This window comes from Pseudorca crassidens, chromosome 6 (genome assembly GCF_039906515.1).
Source record: "Pseudorca crassidens isolate mPseCra1 chromosome 6, mPseCra1.hap1, whole genome shotgun sequence".
Taxonomy (NCBI): domain Eukaryota; kingdom Metazoa; phylum Chordata; class Mammalia; order Artiodactyla; family Delphinidae; genus Pseudorca; species Pseudorca crassidens.
The window spans coordinates 44488613-44503109 of record NC_090301.1 but is presented as its reverse complement, the minus strand read 5'-3'; the positions used below and the strand labels follow the sequence as shown (position 1 = coordinate 44503109).

General features: G+C 39.0%; 3 protein-coding genes across 3 annotated transcripts in view; all 3 read left to right on the top strand.

Moving 5' to 3' along the window:
• Positions 1 to 55: 55 nt before the first annotated feature.
• Positions 56 to 7685, top strand: ASDURF (ASNSD1 upstream open reading frame). The gene is made up of 4 exons (XM_067741226.1): positions 56 to 308; positions 5572 to 5625; positions 6744 to 6819; positions 7469 to 7685. The coding sequence occupies exons 1-4, from the start codon at positions 219 to 221 to the stop codon at positions 7537 to 7539; spliced, it is 291 nt and encodes a 96-aa protein (XP_067597327.1). The 5' UTR covers positions 56 to 218; the 3' UTR covers positions 7540 to 7685.
• ASNSD1 (asparagine synthetase domain containing 1) lies at positions 7561 to 12551 on the top strand. The gene is made up of 3 exons (XM_067741219.1): positions 7561 to 9024; positions 9319 to 9500; positions 12076 to 12551. The coding sequence occupies exons 1-3, from the start codon at positions 7561 to 7563 to the stop codon at positions 12359 to 12361; spliced, it is 1932 nt and encodes a 643-aa protein (XP_067597320.1). The 3' UTR covers positions 12362 to 12551.
• The window catches only part of ANKAR (ankyrin and armadillo repeat containing), an 88331-nt gene continuing 83194 nt past the window's right edge, over positions 9361 to 14497 (top strand). Inside the window, exon 1 of the mRNA XM_067741227.1 lies at positions 9361 to 9500. The gene's annotated coding sequence lies outside the window, so the exon portion shown is untranslated. The remainder of the gene's footprint in view (positions 9501 to 14497) is intronic.

Sequence of the window (14497 nt, the reverse complement as noted above, 5' to 3'; positions counted from 1 at the left end):
CGATCCGAACTGCGCAGGCGTAAGAGAGTGAGCGCGCAGGCGTAAGAGTGAGCGCGCAGGCGTAAGAGTGAGCGCGCAGACGCCATTGGTAGGACTCACGGAAAAGGGAAAGGGAGGGGATGGAGCCGCTGGGAGCTCAGACATTTTGGGACTCTGGACTGGAAGCGGCTAGAACGCTCTCCGGGCTGAGCATCCTGCATATTTGACGCTCCGTGGAGATGCCTAGCCGAGGTGCGCGACCCGAGGACGGCTCCGGGCTGGTCCCTACCGACAACTCGACCCAGCACAAGGAAGATCTTAGCAGCAAGGTGAGTGTGGGACAAGGTGACAAGGCCCCCAGGCTCGGGACGGGGCGCCGCTCCCCCCCCCCAGAGAAGATCCACGGCGGCCGCGTGGTCCGGTCTCGGCTTTGTCCCGCTGCTTTGACAGCTACAGTTAAAGGGAGACCTTGAAACTTGCCCCAATATTAGACCCATGTGGCAGTAGGGCGGGGGTTTAGTTTTTTGTTTTTAAAATTATGATTTTTTTTAAGTTTTATTTTAAAAATTATCGTACAGTAAAATTTGACCCCTTTTCCTTTTCTCTAAGTTTAACACATGTGTGAATTTGTGTGACCACCACCACAATTGGGATACAGAATAGTTCCATGACCCCAAAAGTCTCCCTTTATAGCCGTGCTCTCCCCAACCCAGAACCTCGGGCAACCCCTGATCTGCTCTGCATCACGATAGTTTTATCCTTTCCAGAACATCATGTAGATGAAATCATGGCGTATGCGTCTCTTACTCAGCATAATGTCTTTGAGATTCATAATTGCTTTTTTTCTTTAAAAAAAAGAAAAGGTACAAAGTTTATCATTAGAGATATAGCACAACAACAAGTGGGAGACCACACAGAGAAACGGTTTAGTTAACATAGAGGCAAGGCAGAGATGCACACCCGGAGAGCAAGGGTGTGGATGTCCCCCCGTAATGAGGAGGAGCGCAGTAAAGAGGTGGTGAAGTCGTTTATATAGGGCAGTTCTTCCAGGTCTTTGTTTACCTTTGGCCCATTGTCTGGTTTCTTTTTCCACACCTGCCCTGCCCTAGGATCCTCCCCAACATGCGTGTGCAACTTTTTTCCAAGGTGGATTACAGCCCAGAGGCCTATGGGACGGCCATCACATATTATGGGGTGGTGCCCCCTCCCTTTTGACCCCCAAGGAGCCTTTCTGCGCATGTGCAATGTTTCCCTTGCCCCAAGGATGGGAAATGTATGACCTCTTGATCTTTTCACAGGGTTTAGTCCCGCTCTGTCCCTGCCATAAAAATGTCCATTGTCCAGTTATTTACTCTATTTCTGTTGCTGGTTTTTATATCGAGGTGCAGATCTCGAAATATAGACAAGAGTCCGGTCATAAATATGTAGTCCTGGAGCCCGTTTGTCTCTTGCTTCAGGAAATGTAACCAGGGAGCTGGTAATTAAGTCCGGTCTGAAGCCCATCTTCTTCTCACTCCAGGAAGTGTGAACAGGAGGCCAGTTGTAAATGTCTAGCCTGGAGCCCATCTATCTCCTGCCTCAAATTCCCCCTGAGAGATGTGAACCCCAATACATCTGTATTGGGAGGTTGAAGGGCAAAGGTCTGTCTTCTGCAGCTTCTTCATCTGACAGGGGGCTCGTAGACCCTACCTAGTTGGGGTCACAGAGCTCTCGTCCTGTCTCATTAAGGGGCCCATTGACTTCTGTTGGTTTTCCAAGGAGTGGCTGGAATCTGCATCACTGTCATCTTGTCTGGGACACCGTTGTGTCCTTAGAAGGAACAAACTAGACAAGTAGATTAATAAAAGGCAGGGGCCAAAGATCAGTAAAAGAATTATTGTAACCAAGGGCCCAAGCAGGAGTAAGAACCAGGTTACATTTGATAGCATTACCTTAACTGTAGTCCAGATAGTGTCAGCGCTTGGGTTACCCTGTCCAAAGGAACGAAGCCATTGAGCACGGTCATATAACTTTTTGATGTCTTTTTCTACTAACCCAGTGTTATTGACGTAGGTGTGACAGACCTAGTTAGTAGTTGGAGGAGTGACAACCTGAACGTTAATAGACAAAATAGATCTCATTTCTTTTCAGGAGATAAAGCCTGAAACCCAATCTGGACCTGATGCTTTGGGGTGACTTGTAGCCAGGTAGCCAGTTGTCTAGTTTCATTTAAGTAGGTTTTAACTTTTAAGGTGGTATTAACACATAGATAACAGGTGCTATTGGTCTGAAAATTTTCTCCTTAATAGCCAAAGCAGGTGTTACCATTAATGATGTTAGCGTTTTCCTGGGTATGAGAAGATGTAAGAATTTGGGCTCATAAAATCTTTTTCTGAAAATATCTGTCTATTTGAAGGGCTGTCCTACCAGTTTTTCCCAGAGCACAGAGTGCCTCATTTCTTTTTCTTTTTTAAAAAATATTTATTTATTTATTTTTGGCTGTGTTGGGTCTTCGTTGCTGCGCGTGGGCTTTCTCTAGTTGCAGCGAGCAGGGGCTACTCTTCGTTGTGGTGCGCAGGCTTCTCACTGCAGTGGCTTCTCTTGTTGCGGAGCATGGGCTCTAGGCTCCCGGGCTTCAGTAGTTGCAGCACACAGGCTCAGTAGTTGTGGCTTATGGGCTCTAGAGTGCAGGCTTAGTAGTTGTAGAGCATGGGCTTAGTTGCTACGCAGCATGTGGGATCTTCCCGGACCAGGGGTTGAACCCGTGTCCCCTGCATTGGCAAGCGGATTCTTAACCACTGCGCCACCAGGGAAGTCCCCCAGAGTGCCTCATTTCTGATCTCCACCCTGAACTTCTTTCAGGAGGTGTTGAAGGTCAACAGCTGCAGTGGCCATGATTTAGTCCTTGTAGAGGTAGCTGGCAAGGGTCAGTTACCAGTCGGCAGGGCCCCTTCATGGTCATAAGTTTAACTATGGTTTGGGGGGCATTTCATGACTATTTCGTCCCACAATGCTAGGAATGCTCGTTCCCGGGTCTGACAAAGATTTCGTTGACAGGCCACTCAATGTGGTGTTACTGGACTAGGCCCTGTTAACAGTAGCCAAAAACCTCTGGACCACCTGTCTTACTAATCCCTTATGGTCCAGGTAAATATTCCCTCTTGTTGCTTCTTCACATATTTAGAGTTACAGTATTAAAATCATTGATCTTATATGGAACTATGTATCATCATTTTATCAGAGGCTCAGTCACACATTTGGTAATGTAATAAGCAACAATTTTGTAAAACAGGCAATATAGAAAACAATATAACTAGCAGTACTAGTAAGGTCATAAGTAAGAATTTAAGTCAAGAACTTCCATTAGGTGTTGCCCAGTATATACCCAGGTTATCTGACTTAGTCTGTTCTGTACCAATCCTTATCTTTCAGGGAAATTATATATTGGCATTGTTCATAAGGCATTTGCCCCAATTTTTTAGCGTAACTAGACTGATTATCCTTAGTATGATTTAATTGTTCCCAGCATAGAGGAGCTGATAATGCTGCTGGGAACCTAAGAGTTTCCAATCTCAGGAGGGAGCAGGTAGAGAGAAAGATAAATGTTTTAATTTTACCCACAGGTGTAAATTACCAAATTGTTGTAAACGATAAATAACTTGAGGAGAAGAGCTTCATTATATCTTCAACTCCCAGGTTTCAGCACCATCTGATCTCGGAGAGGCAGCAGTGAGTGATGGCATGAAGCAAGATCTTAATTCCCTGCCCAGGAATTGAACCTGGGTAGCCTGGATGAAAACCAGGAATCCTGACCACCACAATCCCTGGCTCTTGCCCCCAGTGAAAAATGCGTTTCTCACGGAGGCAAAACTGTAAAAATAGGTACAAAGTTTATTATTAGAGACATAGCACAACAAGTGGGAGAGCACACAGAGCAAGTTTGTTTAGTTAAGATAGAAGCAAGGCAGAGATGCACACCCAGAGAGAAAGGGTGTGGGCATCCTCCCTAAGGAGGAGGAGCCTGGTTTGGTTTTTTTCTATGTACTCTTTTAATACTTTCAGAAATACTGCTCACCTTAGATCTGCTGCCTGTATTCTCTGTCTCAGAAAATGTCACCACCATCCATCCAGTTGTCCATGCCAGTAACGTGGGAGCCAACCTTTATGTACATCAGGAAGTCCTATCAGTTTTATTTTAGAGTCCCATCTGAAATATGTGCCTTTATCACCATGTACATACACTCTTAACCATCCTAAACCAGCCACTTTCATCTACCGTAGGGAATCCTGCAAAGGTTTCCTAACTGGCCTCTCCTCATCCATTGTTACCTTCTTCCAGTGTGTCCTTCACTTTAGCCAGAGCTGCGTTCCTAAAACAGGTATCTGATTATCACTGTTCTGCCCCTCCCTCGCAAAAGGGAGCCAGTATAATATAAATCTTAACTGCCATAAGCAGGGAAAAAAAAAAAAAACTTTAAAAATAAATTTGAGATGAGGATGGCTATAGCCTTTGAGGTAATAGAGGTCCTAGATAATACTTTGGTTCTGTCCCAAACTGACAGTGGCATCTTGGGCAAGTCTCTAATCCCTCTATCACAGTTTCCTTGTCTGAAGTACTAAAGTATACCTGCCATTCCTAAAATGAATGGGAAAGTGCTGTTCAAACATAAGCCTCCAGGAGGTTGTACAAATTCAATCTTGGAATTCAACTCAATCTCTAGTCAGTTACTACAGTGACTGTCAGCTGGAGAGCAGAAGGGTACACATCTGTGAGGAATGAATTTTCAAACCACACACAGCCCACTCTGATTACTACCATAGCATGCCACTTATACTGATGTATGACAGATCCGTGAGGCTTCCGAGGTAGGTCAAAATTATAAAATATGCTTTTAGAGGCTCTAGTGATACTATATAATCAGTCATGTTCACAATATAGCTACCTTTACTGAAAAGAGTTTAAAAGAAACTTAGTTGAGCCCTCTTCTACTAATAAAAAGTGAGACCTAGTTCAACAGTGCCAGCCTTGTGCTAACCTTTGAGATGTAAAGCAAAGATGGAAAGTGATGGGTTGTGCTACCCCAGGTAGGGCACTTACTGCTACTTCCTTCCTCTGAACGTCTGGCTGTACCATTTAGTACATAAATCATGAGAAGTATGGGAATGGGGCCGGGGGAGGGGGAGTAACCCACTCTTCATTCCATTTGGTATTTTTTTTTAAAGCTAAAATATAATTTAAAAGAAATCATTGAAAAATTGGTATTACTTTTGGGTTTTGGTGCATACTGTCTTTTTTTTTTGGTACGTTCTCTATTTTAAATAAACGACGTAAATCTTACTTAGTAACTATGGCTCTTCCCTGAATATGAATGCTGGTTACCAATACCCTGTCTGGGCAGTGAGCCGTCTAACACTTTGTAAGTCTAATCACTGTTTCTTCCCTCAGCTTTCCCCCACCTGTACTTCCGCACAGCCGCTGTTGAAAAGAATCTATATATTTACAGACTGCCCATTTGGACAATCAATACTTATCCCATATCTTTAATTTTAAAGAGTCCTCACTGAGCATACTTTGATAACCTCTGATTTAAGAATGTTTTCTTATTTTAATAGATTAAAGAACAAAAAATTGTTGTGGATGAACTTTCTAACCTGAAGAAGAACAGGGTGAGTTATTAGAGTTATTCCAAACAGTATGTGGGAGGGTTTGATTATATCTTATTAACTATATACAAAAGTTATAAGAACTACATATAAGATTTATATTATATTAAAATTTACAAGGTTTCAGTATCTTTTTAGTTAAATTGCAAAAGTGAAGTGTCCGTGATTTTTTAATATATATCATATATAGTTATATACATATTAACCATAGCTGTTGATAATCTTTTCCCCATCATATGCAATTGACATTACCTTTGAACCAAATGATATTAATTGTACTATGTTATCTTGCAGCCATAGTCACTAATGGTATTTATTTTATACTTGAATTGGTGTTTTCTTTTGAAATAAATGAACTTTAAATCTATTGAGAAGAGTAGAAACTATTCAAGTGAGTGTGAATAATTGTTTAAAAAAAAAAAAAAGATAAATGCTTCCCCTTCCTTCCCCCCCCACCCCAGGTTTTTTACTCAAAGCTTCCAAATCTTTAACATGGTTATTTAACTCCATTTCCATTAATGTATTCACAAACAAGCAAGCTACTGTTTCATGGGTCATTTTATACTGCCAAAACATATTTTAAAGTTAAATGATTTGAGCCCTTTAAAGCATTGTAGAGATTACTTGGTAACTGACATGTTAGACATTTCTGATACAGGTACGGTACAATTGATACAAACTTTCTAGAGGGCAAATTGGCATAATGTATCAAAGTTTTAAAGCTATGTAACACTTTGATCCAGCTGTTCTATTTATAGGAATTGATACCTAGGAAAGTATCATGAGAGTGCAAAAAAATTTAGGTACAAAGACATTCATCTCAACGTTGATTTATAATGGTGAAAAGTTGGTAACACTTAAATGACCAAATAAACTGAAATATTACTAAAGAAAAATGGTATTATAGTATATGCAGAGAAGAAAGAGTTTTACCTCAGTGTTAATGGTAGCAATTTCTAGATAGTTGGATAATGGGTGAGTTCTGTTTGTTTATCTGTATTTGCTAAGGTATTGTTCTGAACATGTTACTGAAGTTCAAGAATAAGCAATAATAGGGTTCAGAGTTTTGACATCTACTTTTTAGAATAAATCATGATATTAGCCTAAATTATGTTTTGCAGAAAGTATATAGGCAGCAACAGAACAGCGACATATTCTTTCTTGCAGACCGAACAGAAATGCTTTCTGAAAGCAAAAGTAAGTTTTTTTGGTACATTATGTAGAAACACACAGAAATTCTTTTGTGGGCTTTCTGTAGAAATTCATGATGGTGCCTAAATTATACTGTCTACATCTGAATGTTTAAACATATATCTACATCTGAATGTTTAAACATATATCTAAAGATGGGATGGTGGTATACCTGTTAATAAAATTAATGCAATAGTTTGGTTTTTTTCAAGTTAGCCTTCCAAGGATGAGTCAACAGTAAAAATAAAATCAAATTTAAAAAATATAAGATGTGTTAGGAAGCGCTAATAATTAATGTAAGCTTTAGAGTTTTAGACAGATCTAGGTATGAAATATTGTTCTACCACTTTCTACCTTTGTGATTTTGAGTGAATCACTTTGAGCCTCCAAAGTCTTACGGGATTTAAATAAAATAATATGTATATTTAATGTGCATAGCCCCATGCCTGGGTCAAAATAAGCATTTAACAAACAGAAACGGGTTCCCTAAATACTAAACATTCTTCATTAGAAGCCTGTTGTAAATTATTATTCGAACTAACATAGTACATACATGTTTTGATCTTGGAGAATAACCTGTTTTGCCCTTTGAATTACTAGGTAAAGGTTCAAGAATTTTTATTTCACTTAGTATGTCTTCTCCCTTCCCCCACAGATACATTGGATGAGCTGAGGAAAGAATACCAAGAAATAGAAAACTCAGAGAAGACCAAAATCAAGAAATAGTCAACTTGATTTTACATAGCAATGTGTGGCATTTGTTGTGCAGTAAGCTTCTCTGTTGAGCATTTCAACAAAGATTTGAAAGAGGATTTACTGTGTAATCTTAAACGGCGGGGACCCAATAGTAGTAAACAGTTGTTAAAGTCTAATATTAACTACCAGTGTTTATTTTCTGGTCATGTCCTTCACTTAAGAGGTGTGTTGACTGCCCAGCCTGTTGAAGATGAAAGAGGCAATGTATTCCTGTGGAATGGAGAAGTCTTTAGTGGAATAAAGGTTGAAGCTGAAGAGAATGATACCCAAATAATGTTTAATTATCTTTCCTCTTGTAAGAATGAATCTGATATTTTGTCACTCTTCTCAAAAGTCCAAGGTCCTTGGTCTTTTATATATTATCAAGCATCTAGTCATTCTTTGTGGTTTGGTAGGGATTTTTTTGGCCGTCGTAGCTTGCTTTGGCATTTTAGTAGTTTGGGCAAGAGTTTCTGCCTCTCTTCGATTGGCGCCCAAACATCTGGAGTGGCCAATCAGTGGCAAGAAGTTCCAGCATCTGGAATTTTCAGAATTGATCTAAAGTCTACTTCCATTTCCAAATCTGTTGTTTTAAAATTGTATCCTTGGAAATATAACTCTAGGGAGGATGTTATCAAAGAATGTGTTAATAGCCTAACTCAAATTTCAGCAAATTTGCCAACATTTGTATCAGTGGCAGCAAATGAAGCCAAACTGTATCTTAAAGAACCTGTTGTCCCTTTAAATATGATTTTGCCACAAGCCGCATTTGAGATCCATTGCAGTAGCATTTCCAGCGTCCCACCGTCAAGAGAAACCCTTCAGGTCTTTCTTACTGATGGACACATGAAGGAAGTAGTTCAGCAGTTCATTGATGTCCTGAGTATCGCAGTCAAGAGACGTGTCTTGTGTTTACCTAGGGATGAAAACCTGACACAAAGTGAAGTTTTGAATACTAGTAATAGGAAAGCAAATGTTGCAATCCTGTTTTCTGGGGGAATTGATTCCATGGTTATCGCAGCGCTTGCTGACCGTCATATTCCTTTAGATGAACCAATTGATCTTCTTAATGTGGCTTTCATGACTAAAGAAAAGACCATACCAGCTGGTTTTAACAAAAAAGGGAGAAAAGAGAAAAATAATTGTGAAAAACGCTCTGAAGAATCTTCTACAAATGTCACTGCTGCTGCTGCTGCTAATCCTGGTGAGCAATTCAACGTACCAGATCGAATCACAGGAAGAGCAGGGCTAAAGGAACTACAAGCTGCCAGCCCTTCCCGGATTTGGAATTTTGTTGAAATTAATGTTTCTCTGGAAGAACTGCAAAGATTAAGACGAACTCGAATATCCCACTTAATTCAGCCCTTGGATACAGTGTTGGATGACAGCATTGGCTGTGCAGTCTGGTTTGCTTCTGGAGGAGTTGGTTGGTTAGTGACCCAAGATGAAGCAAAACCATATCAGAGTAGTGCAAAGGTATGACACGGTATTTCTGCTCAGGATTTCTGAGACCTAACTTTGACCCTTAAAGCTTTTAGCATTTAAGTTGCAAGAATATAGCGTATTTCAGTTGCATTTAAACTATAACACAAAGTATATGACTTTGTAAAAATTGGGCCTATTTTACTATTTTATGACTTTGCCTTATGGCTTTTCTCTGAAGATGTTATCTTTGGGGTTATCATTTTTTAAGTTTGACTTTTATCTTAGTTATTTTCCTTACTGTATAGTAGATAACATTTTTTTATGGATTTCTTTAAACCTTTATAGGTAGTTCTTACTGGAATTGGTGCAGATGAGCAGCTCGCAGGTTATTCTCGTCATCGAGTCCGCTTCCAGACACACGGGCTGGAAGGACTGAATAAGGAAATCAAGATGGAACTGGGTCGAATTTCTTCTAGAAATCTTGGTCGTGATGACAGAGTTATTGGTGATCATGGAAAAGAAGCAAGGTAATTCCTATTATCTATCTGAGGGTTTTTGGGTAATCTTGTAAAGACAATAGACAGTAAAAGGAGATTTTTAGGTTCCTTTTTCTTTGGAGACTTGTTCAAATGAATAACAGTAGCAGCAATATCTTGGCTTTATATTACAAACACAGTCGGTCAGAAGCAAAGCTGGAGAAGAGCCAGAGGAACAGTTTTTCCAGAACTCATTCTCCAAGAAATGGCTTTTCAGTAATTTTCAAATATGATACAATGACATGATTGCTTTTAAGACTACAATGAAAGACTGTAAAACTTGAGGTAATGAAATACTGAGAGGTGTTTAAGGGGCTTTGTTTTGTTTCAGATGTTTGCTTTCCTCCCAATAAGGGCATAGTCCTACTCCCAAGCTTTCTCCTCCAATGTTACAGAGCCTGACTTTGTCTCTACAGACATTTCTGTATGTACAGGCATACCTGGAGATATTGCAGATTCAGTTCCAGATCACCGCAAAAATGCGAGTCACGTGAATTTTTTGGTTTCCCAGTGCATACAAAAGCTATGCTCACACTGTACTGTAGTCTATTAAGTATGCAGCAACATTATGTCTAAAAAAAGAAAATGTATATACCTTAATTTAAAAATACAAAACAAAAAGCAATCACAAGGTAACATCAGAGATCACTGATCACATATCACCATAACAAATATTATGAAATTTTTGAAATATTGCGAGCATTTCCAAAATGTAACACAGAAACGTGAAATGAGTAAATGAGTAAATGCTGTTGGAAAAATGGCACCACCAATAGACTTTGCTCATTGCAGGGTTTTACAAACTTTCAGTTTGTAAAAAAAAATAAATAAGGCAGTATCTATGAAGCACAATAAAACAAGGTGTGCCTGTATAGATCCATACTGATTTAAATGGTGGTTCCGTTCTGGTACTGGATTCCTCTCTGTCATATGTTTTTTGAACACAGTTTAGTCATATGTTGCAGATTACCTAAAAGTTTCAGAGATCAAGCCACTTTCACGTGTATATTCTTTTTTAGTCTTAGGGGTTTGTGTTTACCTACAACATATTTCTGATGATAGTAAACAGGTGCTTGAATACAACTTTTTAAAGCATTAAGGATAAAAGAAGATGTTTCATTTAATTATAAAAAGCAGAAATTTGTTCAAGTAGGTTAATTTATTAAGTGATGGTTTTATTACGAGAGTACGAGCTTGCAAGAACAAGGAGTCCAAATAAGCTTCGTGGGAATTGGAGCATCATAATACACGAACTCCGAGACTTCATTGTTTCTTGTCTCTACCTTGTCATTCCTGTGTTGCCAGTTCTGACATGTAAAATTATCATAATTTTCAAAATTTCATTATAAAGAAATAAGTAATGCCACAATACAAAGTGTGTAAAATGTTTTCCTTTTGAAGGGTATATGTGTATGGGAGAGAGAAAGAGAAATTCAGTTCATTATTTCAGCTAGGTCAGAGAAAAGGGAATTTATTTTATTCAGTAAAAGCAGTTAATTCTAAAGACCCCCAGGATTTCCCTGGCGGTCCAGTGGTTTCAGACTCCATGCTTCCACTGCAGGAGGCGTGGGTTCGATCTCTGGTTGGGGAACTAAGATCCTATATGCCGCACGGTACAGCCAAAAAATAAAAAAAAAGACCCCCCGCCCCATGACATCCTTGGGTAAAAATGGATGTGAAGGATGTTTAAAACAGCAAATCAGAATTGTAATTTAACAACTACCATTATAGTGGCTAGATTTAAACTGATTTATTATGGATTTTGGCATACATATTAACTGTAATCTATTAGCTTCTCTTATTTAAATTTGCTTTCACAATTCATTTTTATAAAATATTTTTTATAACAAATGCCTTTACCCTTTCTGATCTTTCTACTTAAGTTAGAATGAAATGTAATGAAATAGAAATACTAGTGTAATTGTATTGCATTTTGAGGAATTGGGAAGGAAGGGGGTGAGATTAGAGTATTTTAAATGAAAAAAAGAACAGAATTTGCTAGAAAATTAGGGAAGCCAAAAGAGCAGAAAGTTTTTTTTTAATCTAATATTTTGTCCTGTTACACCAATTTGTCACCATTTAAGCAATTTAAATGTAATTATAATTTTGATACCATAAAGTTTTGCCATGAGTAAATGTTTCACAAGTTCAGGAGAGTAGAGCCCTTCTATATTGGTTTCGTATCCCTAAAGTTCAATATCTTTAGATAGTAAAGAGCAGGCACAGATTGAATAATTAACTCAAGACCATGCTTATTTTCAAGGCATCTCCAGAGATTTCTTGTGAAACAATTTGAAATTATTTCTTGACATCATAGGCTTAATTTGTTTATCTATTGAGGGAAAATTTCTTTATATTTTAGCATATGTATTAAAGTTAGACAAGTGTTGTGACTAAATTTTAGCCATAAAATTGTATAAATAACTAGAATATTTTTAATCTAGAAAAATAGTGCCCTCAAAAATAAATTTATACTGTAAATATTAACATACTGAAGAAAATGCAAAAGGAATAATCACAACAGATTGATATTTTTCTTTAATAGTAGCTATACTTTTTATTTTAGATTTCCTTTCCTGGATGAAAATGTTGTCTCCTTTCTAAATTCCCTACCGGTTTGGGAAAAGGCAAACTTGACTTTATCTCGTGGAATTGGTGAAAAACTAATTTTGCGTCTTGCGGCAGTGGAACTTGGTCTAACAACCTCTGCTCTTCTGCCAAAACGCGCCATGCAATTTGGATCCAGAATTGCAAAACTGGAAAAGAATAATGAAAAGGCATCTGATAAATGTGGAAGGCTCCGAGTCATTTCCTTAGAAAACCTTTCTATTGAAAAAGAGATTAAAACGTAATATTTCACAGTGTTAACAGGATTTACTGAATGATGATTTAAAAAAATACTCTGCTGCTTTATTATTGTATAATGTGGCTGTAAAATTCATTATGTGGATTTTTACTTTGTAGCGTAATACAACCAATTTAATCAAATTGATACTCCAGAGAAAGAGGTTATACTTGAAAGAACAACCTGGATATTTTAAACTGTGGTATTAACATTGTTTTGAACTCTTACATGGTAATTTCCCACCAGCAGCACTAAAAGAAGGCAGCGTTTATTGACTCTTCATGGTAGCTATATCCAGAAATAACTCAATTTGTTACTGTTGTTATTTAACAGATAAGAGAACTAAGGTTTAGAGAAGCTAAACAATTTGTTTGAGGTTCACACTCCTGAGAGACATGTGGTACATCTCTTTAGGCAGCTCACTGTCCCACTCTGAGAACTTCTGAAGACTTTTAAATATTCTCCTGTCCCACAGATCTCTAACCTCCCTCTTTTTTCCCCATTCTCAGCTCATGACCTTGGCTTTTCAAAGAGAAATCAAAGTCATCCAGCTAAGAACTGCTCAGCTTTCCAACACCAAAAGTTCTAACTTACCTGTGTGTGCACTCATCCTTTTCTTCCTTCTTGCCTTTAGAAAGAGAAATATATGCATCCATCCATCAAAAAGGCTGTGCCTCCACCTCTTCTTTGTATCCCAACCCTTCCTGCCTTTCAGGAACCTTACACTTGTCTCTCTAGTATCTTCAGCCTCTTTATAGTATCCTTCGTATAATCATTTAAAATGTTCTAGTCTATACCAATTTAAAATACACATCCTTGGTCCTACATCTTCCTGTACTTACCATCTCTTGCCTCCCACCCACACTCACCCTTTCCACCTTTTCACTCAACTTCACTCCATCCTGACATCCACCCACAATATTCAGTCATGACCACCATAACGCAGGGTCACATTTTGGATCTATCCCCAATTAGGTTTGACACCCTTTCTGGATCTGGACATACTTTGATTCTTTTAATTATAGTGGGAAAGAAATTTTAGGAATTTACATACATTACTCATACTTCATAAGTGCAAACATGCAGCTCTCTTAAAGAAGGCAGTGACTTTTTGACATCTCTTGATCTGGGAGAGCAATCACAAATTTATTAATATTCACTACCTCCACAGCAGCTAAGGTAGTGACATAGTTGGAATAAGAGAAATTCTGCCTTCAAACAGTGACCAGAACCCTCCCTGTTGCTAAATTCAGGGAAAAGTTTCAGTTCTTCTCTCCCTTGACCTAGAGCAGCATCTAGTGAAGTTGGCCATTCTCTTCTCTTGGCTTCTGTGACCAATCTTGGCTTTCCTCCTGCTCTCCTGACTGCTCGCTTTTTGTATTCTTTCCTGCCTCCACCCTCTCCACCTGACCTTTACATATTAAATTTCTCAGGTCTCCATCCTGGGTTCTCAATTATCTATTCTCTCCCGTGGTGATTTCAGCCACTCCCCTGGCTTCGTTTACCCTAAGCCTGCCGGAATGTATACATCTAACCCAAGCTGCCATTTTTAGCTAAGACCTATATATCTAAGGCACATCTGACATCTCTACTTGGTTCTCTCACAGGTACAACTGAACTCTTAATCTTGCCCTGATCCCCCATAGCTCCTGACAGAAATTGAGGTGTCACCTGGATGACCATCTTCTTTTTAAACTCTGCCACTATTCGATCTGTTCCCAGTAGGCCATCTCATTATTTCTCAAAGCCATCCACAGCCCTCGCATCACCACCACCACCACTCAAACCTGCACCTGCCCTCTACTGCCATCAATGTAGTGTAAACTCTTAGAATAAAGTTCAAAATCTTTAACTCAGCAGCCTGCATAGTCTGGCCCTCACCTACCTCCTCATCCTATTTTTGTGCCCACATCTCTAGTTCTCTATGGAGTTTTGTTCAGTTTCTCAAAAATTTCAACTTTCTCCTCAGCTCAGTTCTTCATCACCTGTTGTTCCCTATGCCTGGAAAGCTCCTTCTCCAACTCTGCTTGGATAGCTCTTGCTCATCTATCAGGCTCAGCTTAAAAGATCACTTCCTCAGGGCAGCCTTTCCCATGAAGGTTAGCTTTCATTCATGTACTGTCATTACATCTTACATTATGGT